The sequence below is a fragment of the Capricornis sumatraensis genome, chromosome 1 (genome assembly GCF_032405125.1).
Source record: "Capricornis sumatraensis isolate serow.1 chromosome 1, serow.2, whole genome shotgun sequence".
NCBI lineage: Eukaryota > Metazoa > Chordata > Mammalia > Artiodactyla > Bovidae > Capricornis > Capricornis sumatraensis.
Window position 1 is genome coordinate 68,098,542 of NC_091069.1, and position 15,945 is coordinate 68,114,486.

General features: G+C 36.4%; 1 protein-coding gene across 3 annotated transcripts in view; it reads left to right on the top strand.

Annotated features, from left to right (window-relative positions):
- EFEMP1 (EGF containing fibulin extracellular matrix protein 1) overlaps positions 1–15,945 on the top strand; it is a 70,121-nt gene that overhangs the window by 40,121 nt on the left and 14,055 nt on the right. For 2 of the 3 annotated variants that reach the window (XM_068975530.1, XM_068975539.1), the window contains exon 5: positions 12,251–12,373. The exons of the other annotated variant lie outside the window; for it this stretch is intronic. In XM_068975530.1, coding sequence (XP_068831631.1) covers positions 12,251–12,373 — 123 coding nt within the window. The remainder of the gene's footprint in view (positions 1–12,250; positions 12,374–15,945) is intronic. 3 annotated transcript variants of the gene reach the window in all.

A 15,945-nucleotide genomic window follows, 5' to 3' on the forward strand; every position in this document is an offset into this window, starting at 1 on the left:
GCAAGTCTTTTAATTTCATGGCTGCAATCACCATGATTTTGGAGCCCCCAAAAAACAAGTCTGACACTGTTTCCACTGTTTCCCCATCTATTTCCCATGAAGTGATGGGACCAGATGCCATGATCTTCATTTTCTGAATGTTGAGCTTTAAGCCAAGTTTTTCACTTTCCTCAAGAGGCTTTGGAAGAAGCACAAGCTGGAATCAAGATTGCCAGGAAAAATATCAATAACCTCAGATATTCAGATGACACCACCCTTATGGCAGAAAATGAAGAGAAAATAGTATGGCTATTCAAATTCCAGAAGCCATGGAAAGAGATCTGTAGTTGAAGGTCACTGATAGGGGACCTCCTTACAGCTATCTGGCAGCTTCACAGTCATCCACATTGACCATATTATATATGTGCCTGAAGTCAAAGGTTTTCATTTAAAGGTTTCCATAAACAAATTGTTATATTTCTAGGAAGAAATAATTATCGGCTAATTTTAAAATTAACAATATGAATTACTCAATTTTTCCATTCTTCTTCTAAAATGAAAACTTGGAATATGATAGGCTCTATGGATGTGCCCCATGCGGTAACCATTTTAAGTGTATATAACAGATCTAAGAATATAGACTTTTTTTCAATCTGTGTTTATTCATGCCAAGAAATTCTCTTAAAGACAAAGTTTGGCATCTACCTTTAACACATAACTGGCACAGGTCCACCTCTCTTTGTAGTCTACAGACAGAAACCATGTATAGGGCATGTTTCCCCACAAGATTTTTTTTCAGAGTTTAAGCTGGCAATCAAGCATTAAGCTTCTCTAAATTCTGGGCAAGTATGTAACTTTACAGTTACACAGTACTGCCTAAACATTGAAGAGAACTTTCTGTGCATCCCCCTCTGCTAACAGAGCCATTTAATCCTGTTCAGAAAGATGAGTCCATTTTAAATCCTCCTTTGATTCTACAGATTAGAAGGGGAAAAAGGAAAACAAGAGATGAAGAAACAGTCATGGCTTTCAAGAAGCAAGAGCATGTTTTTCAGGTTTTCCAGAATCCAATGTTGTGTGTTAGAAAGGGTAGAAGTGATAAGAGCTGGAAAATGAATCCGTTTTACAACAGCATTCAGGAATTCAGCAAAGTGAGCTTTAATTTCAGATTTTTAAAACTGAAAGAAATTTCAGAGAATATATAGTATTTTTCCTTCTAATGGAAATGGAGGGCAAAATGCCCCAAACTCATTTAAAAAGTCCAAAGACTATTTATATGCTAGCTTGAGAAATCTTTAGCATCAAAACTCACCAGGTCATAGTTTTAGGGAACAGTATTTTCTTTTGTCCCCTATTGCCTTTAGGTACTCTTTGAACTAATAATCAGGAGTTATTTGAATGCTATTGCTTCACATCACTAAAAGTATTTTAACAGTGGGTAAGGGGATATCCCATAGCTTATCTAGGTCAAACACAATTTATCAGCAAATTAAATTCAAGTATGCATGATAATTCATGAATAACTTGGAGGAAATGGTAACTATAGTATCAGTTTGGAACAAAACCAAAAAGTCAAATCTTACTTGGTATGATGGCACATGAAACACTTGGGCACAAGCTGATAGTTGCTTGCATTTAACATTTTGAACACTGAATAACCTTCTGCCTTAATATGGTAAAGCCTGCAGAGCCTTCCTGAAAAATTCTTAAAACTAACAAGGAATTTGTTAGTATACTGTATATATTTTGTTAGTATTTGTTAGTAAACTATATATACCAATAATATATAGTATATTATACAGTATAGTATAGTATAACATATAGTATATATTAGTATAATAACAAGTCTAGGATTTCTTAACTATTTCCTTGCTCAAGGAAGAGAGAATGAAAAATAAAACACTTGAGATGAGATCTTTCCTTGTTATACTTTGTCATAGAGTAAGTTTTTCAGATGTTAGAGGAAAAATTATAAAAGTATAAAAGCAAACCACGATATATATTGTGTATACACAAAGATATATGTATGTACACCATATGTCAAAGAGAGAAAATATAGATATTTCATCTTACTGAATCCTCACAACTTTCTACACTGGGGTAGATGCAGCACCTATTTTTCAGTGTTTTTATCAAAATTTTCAAACTTAAAGTTGAGTGTGTGATACATGAACATTGATCACCCACCATCCAGATTTAGAAACTATTAATATTTGCATGCAGTACCTTAACACCATCTTTAAACACAGATAACTGGTCAAATCCCACCTCTGCCCCTGCCACACATATACACACACACTACTGGGATTAAAGTTACACCAGTTGTATATTTCCAGTGATAGGAACCTTGTTATCTCTTAATATCTTAAAATGTTCAATGACTACAACATTTTTTTCTTTCACTGAACTAAAATCTGCCTTCCTCGGATTTCTGTTTATTCTAGTTCTGCTCTTTGGAAAGACATGGTCAAGATCTTTTTCTTCTTCTTTAAGCAGACCTTCAAAATCCTCAAGTCACTCTCACAGCAGACTAGCTCAGATACAAATTTCATTTTGTAAACTGGGTACAGTGTGGGGGGAAGATAAGGATGATGTAAGGAGAGTAGGGGCTATAGTCCTTCTTAAAGGCTGGCATTTTCCCCGCCCCCTCAGGCCTTGATACGTAACATTTTCATTTTCACTTAGTTTGAAATAGTCTTAAATTTCAATTTTGTTATCTTCTTTAAATCATGAGCTCTTTTGAAGTGTATGTCTTCTTTTCCAAAAGAGAGTGATTTTTCTAGTTTTGTCATTATTATTGTTGTTGTTTCTATCTTACTTGCCTTGCAGTTAGAGAATAAAATCTGTATACTGCAATTTTTGAAGTTTATTTAGACTTAAAAGCAGCATATAGTTACTTTCCATTAATGCTTTCTCAATATTTGAAAAGGTTATATATTCTGTACAGTGTTCTATATATGTCAGTTCAAAGATTTTAACCATGTTATTCATATTTTCTATTCATTTTTGCAAATGTGTGTTTATTCTTTTAGTTACTGGGAGAGATTGTTAAAATCTTTTACTGTATATAGCCATTTGCCCTTTAGTTTGACTCATGTTTGCTTTATCTATATTGAAGCTATGTGATTAAATGCAGTTAAATTTAGAATTTCTACATTTTTCTGGTGAACTAAACTTTTATCATTACACAGTATTATTTTTTATCCTTCCTAATCTTTTTTTCCTTAAAGTCAACTTTGTCTGATATTAATATTGCAAAGCCAACTTTCTTTGGGTTAGTGTTTACATAGTATATTTTCCATCTTTTTTCTTTAATCTACCTGTGTCCTTATACTTAAATCATTTCTATTGAAACAGCATATTTGGGTTTTGTTTTTGTAATCAACCTGAGAACTTTTGGTTTTCATAAGAGCATTTAATTCACTTACCTTTAATGTAACTATTGAAAAGTTTAGGTTTAAGCTACCATTTTCTATTTGCCTTTTTCTTTTCATTCTGCATATTATAGTTTGTTTTTCTTTCCTTTCTTTTTTGCTTTCAAACTAAAATGATGGACTATTTTGTATTATTCCATTCTCCCCTGTATTATATTTGAGTTTTATATTCTTCTACTATTCCTTTTAGTGCTTTCCCTAAGGAATACTTTAACATATACCCTTGACTTATCAAAGTCCAGAATAAACTGGTTTTATTTATTGGTTTTACCTCTTCCCAGACTATAGCAGGACTTTAAAATACTTAAAATCCATTTATATTCCTGCCAGCATATGCACTTTATTCCCATGTATTTTAATTCTAATTTTTATAAATTATGAAAGACCTTACTATTATTGTTTTATGAAGTCAGTATTCATTAAGATTTACACACATATTTATCCTTTCATTGCTTTTCATTGTGCTGAAATTTTGAATGAAAAAGAAAAGGAAATTTAGCACAAATTTGGTGTCACACACCTCACTCACTTCATCCTACCTATCCATTTGGAATTCAGAAAACTGGAAGGGCATTCAGCATATGGGAAAACATTATGCAGAAGCATCATAAGTACAGTGTAATGAAATGGGTAAGAAAGTACACACAAGAACGGAACATGCACTGAGGGCAAGAGGCACAAAGATATACTTTATTTTCAAAGTCTTAGGTAGTTAATGATTTGGAGAAGTATTGCCAAGTTACATTCAGCAAATTTAGTAGTATGCCTCAATTTAGTGGGCACAAAAGCTGTTTATTGTTAAATGAACAAGAAGTATAATGTAATTGGTTTCATACAATTAGGAGGTCCTCAAGCCATGCTTATAATTGGCATTGCCATAGCCAGCGGTTTATGTGACCTCAAGTGATGACTGGGCTGAAGGAATAAGCCAGGAATGTGTGTGCCTTGGGCTAGAGAGGCTGACTAATCTGGCTGTTAAAGCCTTAAGGATTGGGGCCAGGAGTCGAATCACAGTGTTCAGGGAAGGCATGGTGGACTCCTTCGAATGTACTCAGCCTCCAATCAGTTCATCACTCTCCAGTGGTGTGATCTGGAGCTGGAAATAAGAGGGAGGTGGGAGGGGCAAGATGAAGTAGTGGGGCACCAGAAAACACAATTGAAATATAAGTGCAAGTGAGGTGAAAATCTCTGTCATGTCCAACTCTTTGTGATCCCATGGACGTCGCCCACCAAGCTCCTCTGTCCATGGAATTCTCCAGGCAAGAATACTCGAGTGGGTTTCCATTCCCTTCTCAGTCAATGCAAAGGTATCCCCTAATAAAATGGGATCACAACTCCTCTGAAGGCCATTCAGTGTGAAGTAGGTCCTTGACATGTATGGGATGGGCTTGAACTTTCACACAGAATCCTTTATTCCTGGTACTGAGCCACCCTAGAACAAAGACTGACGGTACTGCTTGTTTCAAAATACAGTTTTACCTCCATTGTATTAATGATTGATTATAGATTAATGATTGATTGTAATATCATTCAAATGCCAGGGTCATCTTTTCTCAAATATTTTTAATGGATTATTAAGATTAAGAAGAAAAAAAAGAGAGTTTACCTGGATGTGACATATTCACAGAGATTCCAGAGAACACTCCTGACAATTAACAACCATTTACCAGTAGAAAATGTATTTCCCTTAAGACTGAAAGTAATAAGCTTCACTTTGACAGTGTGCAAAAAGAGCTGAAGAATGAGGATTAAGGTCTTTGAGTCCTTGCTTGCTGTCTTGTTTTGGCCTGATGGGTCCATTTGGTTTGTTTGTAGTAGAGATGAGTCATAAGTTGATTATTTATGTTTACCAGTTTATTTTCTTCCCCACATTCATGAATGTTAGATATGACTTCATGAGGTTAGACTTGAACCTCATGTCTAATCTCATCCAACATCTTGCAAATGAACACCTCTACACAGAGGAAACTAGGTGAGAGAAGGTCATTTGTAGTGCAAATCCACTGTCAGGGCTGACAAGGCAACCCCAAGTACACGTACCATGACTTTTCCACATGGTGATAGCACATTTCAAGGGTCTGTTAGAACGCGGTGCAGTACCAAGGACTTCCAGTATAGTTGATTGACTACTCTTCTAAAAGAAACAAATGAACTATCTGGGAAGCTGATATTTCTTGATTTTGGTGATATTTTTGTTTATCATTTAAAGCAAACCAAACTATTAACAATCTGTCTTGCCAAAACAGATAAGAATCTAGAACTATAAATCTACTGCTGGCCATCAACAAAGACAGTACTCTTTTGTTACTCAATGTCAGTATTTATTTTCCCCACTAGAACTGCTTAGCTTGGGTGAATTCTAGCTGATAATTTCAGAAGGGTGAAAAGCTAACTAGAACTGGGCATCTGTCCCAGATAAATCTAATTCCAGGACTATTAAAGAAGCAGCAAGGGAAATAGAAAGTCTTTGACAAAAATTGTTGATAATTGGCTAAGGACTGGGGAGGGAAACGGAAGACTTGGAGAGCTATGAGTGTTACTCTGATGGAGCAGAAAGATGCAAAGGAAGAATCAAGACCCTAATGATTAACAACCCTCTCTGTAATTCTAAGAAAAATTATATATATTTATATAATATATATAAGATATATATATATGTGTACAGTAGAACTTCTACTATCCAGAACTCTTAAGAAATAAGCCTTTCTGGAGACCTAAATTACAGAAGCAAAAGAGAAATGTTTCTTGACTCCAAGATTTCTCTGTTCTGTGTTACCTTGAGCAGGTCACTTACCAACCTACATTTCAGTGGCATCCTCCTGCCTCATCCAATAATTGTGGATAATGAGACCATTATTCTACAGGATTGTTATTAGGATAAAATCAGAGACTTGTAGGTCTTATTTCCTAAACAAATAATAGATGTTTAAATACTATTAAATATTTACCTATTTTTATACCAGTTAATTTTAGAATTTTAACAAATTTGTATGAAGTCATATAAAATATTACACATTTTATCCTTAATAGATTTCAGTCAATATAATATAATGCCTTGATTACTTAGGCTATCACTATCAATAGCCATTAATGGATGAAACAGCAATAAAATAGCAATGCCTCAGCACTTGCTGAAATAGATGCTATCTTCCAGGATTGTATTGAAAAATAAGATTAATATCCAAAATAACTATAAGATCTTCACCCAATGAATCTGTTTTCTTCAAAAAGTTTCATAGATTAAGTAGAAAGTGTACTTTGCTAGGAACTAATTTATTATCCTGTCACTATAGAAAAAAAAGAAGGAAAAAAGAAAAGAAAGAAAGGAGGAGGGAGGGAGGGAGGGAGGGAGGGAAGAAAGCAGCTAGGAGTAAAGAAACTTCTCCTTACAGCAAATGTGAATCTTGACCTTTTTCTCCTACTTCTTTTCATTTATGAGATTAAATTAGTATTGTTGGTGAAGACATAATAAGGTTTTAGAGCCACAAAGATCAAGAAATAGCAGCAACTTGAATTTAACCATTACCTTTTCTTTGCTATCAAATAATATTTTACAGTGGCCCACTCGGAACTAGTAAAGATCTGGTTATTTTACTCTAAGGATTTATGGTCTGGAATTAAAAAGATGTATTTTGAAAATTCTGAACTAATTAAAAATCTGTGCATATCATTAAGGACAAACAGTCCATTTTACAGAGAAACAGAAAAGGAATTGATGTCATGGCCCTAGATCACAGAGGCATTGACAGAATAAAAATAATTTAAGTCCCTTATTTCTATTTCAGTGCATTCTCATAAAATACAACATCTAGTGAATGGTGGCTTATTCCAAAGTAGTTCTAAATTATTCCCATAATGTAAAGCAGCACAAGAAAAGTATAAGTGGTAGTATAGAGCATTTAAGGTACACAAAATCTTTGCCCATGAAAACACACTGAAGTAACTCCATGTCGTGGTAAGTTATCAAATTATGGAAAGAACATTGCAAAGATTAAAATGTTGCATAAGAGAGAGAAAGCAGCATGAGTCAGGGGTTTGGGAAATATGAGTCATACTGAAGGGCAGGAGCCAAAAACATAGAGAATGAGGGCCTAAGCAGGGACTTAATGGACACCACAGAGATGTGGACACAGTTGCCTCTACTAACTCTGAGAGAAAACCAAATATGCAGTTCCATAGACTGGGGATCAGTGCGATAAAGAGGCTAGGAGTGACAGCTGAGCGAAGATCAGCTGGATTACTTAACGCAGTGATGATGCCAAAGTCAGCAAGAGAGGGACCTACAATAGTGTAAATCACTAGAAGGGAGAGTGTGGGCACATTTTTGAAAAATGAAGGAATCACCAAATATTGCCATTAGCTATTCTTAATACATTAGAATGATGAAATGTGAGTTGATTTATGTATCGTGATATTTTAGGAAGCACATTCTATTATTTTGTACTTTGGTAATGTTTACATTAGGCTGTGTCTACATAGTTCAGAGCTGCTTCCTGTGGTGTTCAATCTAAACTCTAATCATACCTTTGCTCTGTGCTCTGTGCCGTGCTCAGTCGTGTCCAACTCTTTGCAACCCCATGGAGTGTAGGCCGCCAGGCTCCTCTGTCCATGGGATTTTCCAGGCAAGAATACTACAGTGGGTTGCCATTTCCTCCTCCAGGATATCTTCCCAAGCCAGGGATCGAATCCATGTCTCTTGCATCTCCTGCATTGGCAGGTGGATTCTTTACCACTGTACCACCTAGGAAGCCCAATCACGCCTTTAAGGCCTTGAATTTTGCTCATGACTTGAGTTACCATTTTATGAGTGCCTTTAACCAGGCACTGCACCAAACTCCTCATACACAGTACCTCCAGCCATGCTGACTCCAGCTGTCTGCCATTCTTCTCACGCAAACCAATTCTATCTTATCAGCATTTTCTAATGTGATCTCCCTTCTGCCTAGAAATAGCCTCCTATTTTTTTCTTTTCAAATTTTTTTCACATGTGTTGTTTTATTTATTTTTGGCTGTGCTGGGTCTTCATTGCAGCATAGGCTTCTCTCTAGCTGGGGTGTGTGGGCTTCTCATTGCAGTGGCTTCTTTTGTTGTGGAACACAGGCTTCGGGGTGTGTGGTCTTCAGTAGTTTGCAGCTTCTGGGCTCTAGAGCACAGGCTCAGTAGTTGTGGCACATGGACTTAGCTGTTCCATGGCATCTGAGATCTTCCCCTGACCAGGGACTGAAACCATGTCTCCAGCATTGGCAGGCAGATTCTTTACCACTGAGCCATGAAAAAAGCCCCTAACCTCCTATTTCTGCCAATCCACATACCTTACTTTTCACCTCCTTGGGCCAGCCTTCTACCTCTGATGCTGCCTTTTTCTTCCTAGCTTCTGTATTTCTCTACTCCATTGCTTTATAGCCATTTCCATTTGCTGACATTTTGGTGTGTTTCTTACATTTTACCTGTTACTCTGTCTTGTAAATGTTTAGTTCGGTGAGATAAAACACTGACCCTACTTTCTTTAAACTATAGGCATCCATTCTTAGAAAACAACCTTGATTCATTCATCCATTATTGAACTATTATGTTTTGAAAACCCATCATGTTTCATGCACTCTATAAGGTTCTAGGAATACAGAAAAAAAAGTAATACATAGACCTTGTCCTCAAAGAACTTGGTTTCAAGGCCCAAGAACCATGATAACTGTCTACCTAAAGAACCTAGTGAGCTGAACTGTCAAAGATAACTTACAAATAGTTTAAAAACAACACAAAAACTCCTCTCCCCAGAGTACTGTTTCCTAGATTATCAGGGAAACTGTGGCTTACCTGAGTAGTTTCCCATATGAATAAAGAATTGCTTTTGCCAGTAAGGTATTCCCACCACAGAGGACTTTTATAAACATATCTGGGAAAGCTAGGTCTGCTGGTGCATCTGCACAGAGATGGATATTCTGCTTTGAGTTTCTAGTATAGTAGTATATTTTAGATGCATACAAGTAGAAAAGATAATCATAAAAGAGTGTAACAATGTAAAATTATTTTTGCATGATTTTGTATAGATGTGTAGATAAACAATAACAGGATCTCAAAGAACAACTTTCAAATTAATAAAACCATGTTATTTAAATAAACCAACAAATTTACAGTCTTATTGAAGATAGTTCAGAGAAATCTAGTCTATCCACACATAATTTCAGCATTACATAACTTGCAAAGAGCAAAGGAGATAAATATTCTAAACTCGAGTCAGAAAAGCCATAAATGAAAATGTAGTCTGTTCATTTACTAGCAGATGGCAGCTCAAGGTATAAGATGAAGCATCCATTCAACTCCTTTGGAATAATTTCTGAAAGGGGATTTCATGCAATTGTGTTTTATTGAATTTCAGGGAGTTTTCCCATCTGAAAGAATTAAAACTAAAAGTGAATCCAGGTAAATAGAAAGTATATTAAAAATATCACCAGTCAATCCTAGGTGAGGTAAACCCTGTTTCAGTTTTGTTTGTTATTGACAGAGAAAGGAATATAGTGGCAGTAGAGATGGTGGCATTTTATTTGCTTTGGGGTTTTTTTAAATTAAATTACTTTAATTCACCTAATACTTTTATTAAATTATCCTTCTTAGAAGGTAAACAAACCTGGTTCTTAAAAAAGAACTGGTCCAGGGAGCACAACTTTTATGTTTGAAACCTATTTAATGATATATTAATTCCACTGGAAATGTTAGCCTATTTATCAAAGAGAACTGAAAGACAAAAAAAAAAAAAAAACCCGAATAGGAAGGAAATCACATCAGGAATGCGATGGGGTGGAGGCAGTTTGCAAAGGGATGTCTCAGAAAGAAAAGCCACAGTCACTGGTGAGGCCTCCTTTAGAAAATGTAACAGCCAACCTAAGCCCTTGATCTTCCGCCAGCATGTACTGAGGAAACTTGCCACATCTGAATCTCACATTGCTGTATCTCTCAGGGCTGTTATCACTGCAAATGCTGGCAAATGTTCTTGACATAAAACAATAGGAATTCTGCTGTCATTTCTGTATTAGCGAGTCATAAAGCTCTGAAGAAACCCCAGTAGACATGTTTTCATCAAGTGCATATGAGAAAATAATAAAAGACACACACACAAAAAGCAGATAATCTCAAAGAAAGATTGCTGTACCTTTGCATAGTACCTAGAAAGGACAGAGTTGTAATCACTGATTTTAAAATAGCAATAAAAATTTTCAAAACAGACATTAAAATAATAACAAAAATTTTGCCAGAACTTTAAACCCATATAATAAGAATTATGTAAGTAGATGCTTTTATAGGTTATTATCCAATAAACAGCCAGGCACCCCTCGGGGATTCTTTATCTCCCCTCCTTCTTTCTCTTGGAAAGAATCCCTCTTGTCTTTTCCACACCCAGCTAACCAAAGCCGATATCTGAGGACAACTCTCTTATAACCTGAGCTTCCTACATTAATATGCTGGGTAGTGTAAGTGCAGCAATTATGCTTGAAAATAAAGGAAGATGAAAGGCAACACACCCGGGGCTACTCTCTGAGCCTCTTAAAGGGAAGGCAGGATTTAGGAATAAATTCTAATTACTGATGGTTCATTTTCAGTACTGATTTTTGGCCCACTATTTCCTCCAAAGCACTTCCATGGGTCTACCACAGTGATGATTCAGATACCCCAAAACCTCTCTCAGTTTTTATGTAAAATCTGTCATCTAGGAATTACAAATTTTAGATATTTTTGAAAGAAGCTTAGAGTCTTCAGTTGTTGAAGAATGCCAATATTTCATAATCTTTTCATCTGTGCTATTTAACCTCATAAATATGAGATTCAAATGAATGCAAAGGTGATGTGGAGAAGTCAGAACTAAATTTCACTTATAAGTTATTCCAATATGAGTGCACACACACAAATCCACATCATATTTTTCCCCAGACTTTCAAGGTTTTATTTTGTATTGGGGTAGGGCCGATTAACAATGTTGTGGTAGTTTCAGGTAAACAGTGAAGGGACTCTGCCATGCATATACATGTTGATCTCAAACTGAACATTTTTTTTACTTTTCTAGAACTAAATCTACCTACTCCTTAAGGTACATTTAGTAAATTATTCCAAGATGTGAAATGCTTTGGTAAAATATGTATTTTAAACTACACCAGCCTATCTCTCCTAGAGAAATATGATTAAATTTAATCCCTTTTATTTTGAAATCTGCAATGAAAAGTTTATTCATCCATGTTATGCTAAAGTTTATGAAAAAAAAAAATAGCAACAAGCAATGCATAATATTAAAACTTGATTTTTACCTAGGTATTAGGCAGATTTTTAGAGATTGGTCACTAGAAATTATTTCAAATGTGATATATTGAGTGGAAAAGCAAGGATCATACAATTTAACATTTTAAAACACCCAAAACAATACTATATATGCTAATGGGTGCATATATGTTCAATGAAAGTATAAAAAAAAATCTCAAGGAAGGATTCACGCCTACCAGGATGGTAGTAGATGGATGAATAAAGGGATGAGAAGAAGTAAAGCTTTGGTTACAGCTCCAATGTTTTATTTCTTAACAAAACAAAGTGAACTGAAGCATGCATGGCAGAATGTTAGCATTTGTTAAATCTATTAATAAGTGATATACAGTGGCATCTATGAAATTACTTTCTGAACATTTGAAATAATTTATCATTTTAAGCATTTCCAATAAAACAGTATTACAGAGTAATGTTTTAAGAATAGAGTGAAAACTTGGTTTCTTTAAGAAAAGTATGGCAAAAAAGATGGAGGAAATACCAACATCTCCACAGTCGACTCAAACTCTTTCTGTGCTGCGTGTCTTTATCAGACATAGACGAATGCACTGCAGGGACACACAACTGTAGAGCCGATCAAGTGTGCATCAATTTACGAGGTTCCTTCGCCTGTCAATGCCCTCCCGGGTATCAGAAGCGAGGAGAGCAGTGTGTAGGTAAGTACAACAGTGCAGTGAGCCAAATCCTGTCTGGAGCATCTTAATTGTTTAATATTCAGGCCTTCAAATCAAAGCACTCATCTTTATTTGCAGAATAATAATGCTTATTCTTTCATTGACTACCAACCCATTTTCCATATTAATGAGAAAAAAACAACTTTATAGGTTAAGCATATTCTGGATATCAAAGTGTCAGTTACGTCTTAGACTAAGCAAAAACAGAAATTTAGGGTATGAGTGAGACCACAAAAGCAAAGAGGAAAATCATTTAAATTAGTTATTTGGTGTCCTAGCTCTAAAACACTGATGCTATGGGCTTCATTCACTAGGTTTTAGTGTAACATAGCTTATAGAGCAAATGTGTGTTGTGTGTATGCTCAGTCACTCAGTCATGTCCAACTCTTTGTGGCCCCACAGACTGTAGCCCACCAGGCTCCTCTGTCCATGGAATTTTCCAAGCAGGAATACTGGAGCTGGTTGCCATTTCCTACTCCAGGGGATCTTCCCAACACAGGGATGGAACCTGTATCTCTTGCATCTCCTTTATTGGCGGGTGGATTCTTTACCACTGAGTCACCTGGGAAGCTCTATAGAGCAAATAGTAAGGTTCAAATCCCAGCTCCATCCCTAACTCACTTTGAGTTACTTAAATCCTCTGTGTCTCACTTCTTTCCTTTGCACTGTGGAAATAAAACCAGCCCCTATCTATCTCAAGAGCTCATGTGCAGGAATGCTTAGAATGGTGCCTGGTCCTGGGTTGAATAGTTGTGTGCCATCATTATGTAATGAGTTAACAGACTTGTACTAAACATTCTTTATGTTACAAGTGGCTCCAGTACTAGAACTGCAACACATGAGCCCTCCTTGAGAGCTCTAGTTGAGCTCTCTGAGGGCAGGGGCCAGGTCTGGTTTGTGTCATTGTTGTCTCCCCAGTCCCTGAAGTCTGCCAGCCAAGGAGATGCTCAGTGCAAGCATTTTGAATGACTGGAAGAACACAATATGGGGAGGCTGGCAAATAAGAAGTCAACTCAAGTGTTCTGGGTGCAATGTTGAGGCCCAGCACTAGGATGAAACTCTGTAATTGACTCCCTCCGTCCACTGACTTACATACTTCCTTGTACCATTAACTCAATGAAGAGTTCTTATTTTCTCTTAGGAACAGAGGATAAAAATGTCTGGGGACAGGCAACGCCACATTCAGTTTTCACCGATGAATGTAAGCTGTTGGTGTCAGGGTGTCCACTCTGAGCTTTCATAGGCCCTGGCCCTGCTCTCTCTGCCATTAGGCTCTGCTAGGTGCTGGGGCTAGTTAGTCCAGTCTCTAATGAAGGACCAGGAATTTGCAGTGACTGAAGCTGTGATTTAGGAGAAAATTGTTTGGAAAAAGTCATAGGCACCAAAGTTTTGCCCATTGTATTAGGAAAATAAACAACTGAGGGTATAATAAGTATAGAAGAAGAACAAACCCAGCCTACTATGGGAAGAATCAAAGCAAATGGACCATATGGTTAGAGCTCTTTATAAGATGGTAGGAGATGTCCTTAAATTCAGATCTAATCATGTGACTTCCCTGCTGTTCCCCTCACCCCCAGAATCAACACTGCATTCCTAAACAGCATATAAGGTCTTCCCCATCTTATCCTCGCCCAACTCTGTTGTAACAACACCCTTTTCCTGCCAAAACAATTATACTTTAGCTTTGTCCCACGAGTTACAGTTCCCCAGTACATCACACAGTGTCACACTTTGCTACCTCTTTATAAGCTTTCAGTACCAGAGACATGCACTTCTGACAAACTCCTATTCAAATCTTAAATCCCAGGTCAAAGTCACTTCCTCTGGGAAGTGTTCCATATCTCCCCAAATATAGTCACTCCCTCCTCTATGCCAGTAATTCTCAAACTTTGATGGATTCTTTTTGTAAATTTCTAGCCTGTTATAGATCAGTACTTCTGCAGAGTACAATAGGAATGTTGCAGTAACACCAAATTGCTCTTCCTAAACACATGCTTCCAATTTCTATATTTATTCATTGTGGACTGGTCCAAATAGACCAGCAGTGGTCAGCAAGTCACGTGGAATGGTGCTCCCTCTATCTCTTGTACACTTCTCTATTTTTAATCTTATAATTCCATACAATAATTTGTTTTCATGCCTGTTTTCCATACAAGATGGAGTAGAATATACATATGATCATCATCATATGTTTAGCAGTATAAACCTACATTGCCAACTACAATGCTAACAAATAACAAAGGTTCAATGAATGTTTACTTGTTAAAAAGACATGCACCATTTATTCATCAAATACTTATTGAGGGCTTACTGTGTGCCAGGTGCTGGACCACTGTGGTAAACAAACAGATTTTATAGAATCACAGCCCTCGTGGAGCTATTAGAAAGTACCAATTACATAACTTAGCTATTGATATTGTCACCTGGCTATGATACTAGGTACTAGGAAGAACTGTGCCACAACAGCTGTTAATTAGTATGAACTTTCCATTCATTCAACTAATGTTTATTGAGCACCTACCGTGCCAGACCCTATTCTAGGTATTAAGCACACAACAGACAAAAAATACTTTATCTCTACCTCAAGGGGAGAAAATGGATATTATTTGCCATGCATTATAGTGAGGAAGACAGACAAGAAGCAAATAAACACATAACACAATGGCAGGGAGTGTCACTGGCTACAAAGAAATATAAAGCAGGACTAGGGGTAAATGGAGCCGAAGTTATTTTATATGGATGGACAGAAATGGCCTCCCTGACATGACATCTGATCAGACAGCTAAATAAATTAGGAGGGAAGCTATGTGAACATTGTTATTGTTTATTTAATATTCAAGTTAAATCACATATATTTGCAGCTTATTCATAATAGCTTCCATTTGTTTTTACCTATTTTGTGCAAGGAAGTTCGCCTGTATCATCTCATGTTATCCTCCCAACAACCCTACCACATTGTTGTATTATTACTCACAAAAGAGGAAGTGGAAGTTCTGAGAGGTTAAGACCAAGGTAGTAAATGCCGGAACAAAGAATTAAACTCAGGTTACCTCGTGGTACACTACCTACTTAAGCACACTGCCTCCCACACTTGTAGTTATTAAAATACCAGAAGAGTTCAGCATAAAGTTATGTTTTGTTTTCATTTTTCCCATAAGATAGTATCATTGCATTGAAAGTATATAATTATTATTTTAAATTACACATGCCATATTTGAGTTGTCACAAAGTGTACAGTTGTAAATTAATGAAATTTTATTATGCTTCTAAAATATTAATTCTATTCTGCAAGTTCTCAATTGAGCATTTTATAGTTGGAAATATTTATATGAGAAGGACACAGGCTGGAACACTTGATCAGTGTGTCAGAAGGGCACTCTCAAAAAGTAACTTGTTTAGTATTCCATTCCTTCCACAGCATTCTTTCACTTGATTCTCACAGAAACTTCATAAGATACACATAGCAAGCATTACTGTCTACATTATACGGAAGAAAAAATGAACTACTGAACATTTGAGTGACTTCACCAACGTCACCCGCTAAGCAACAGCCT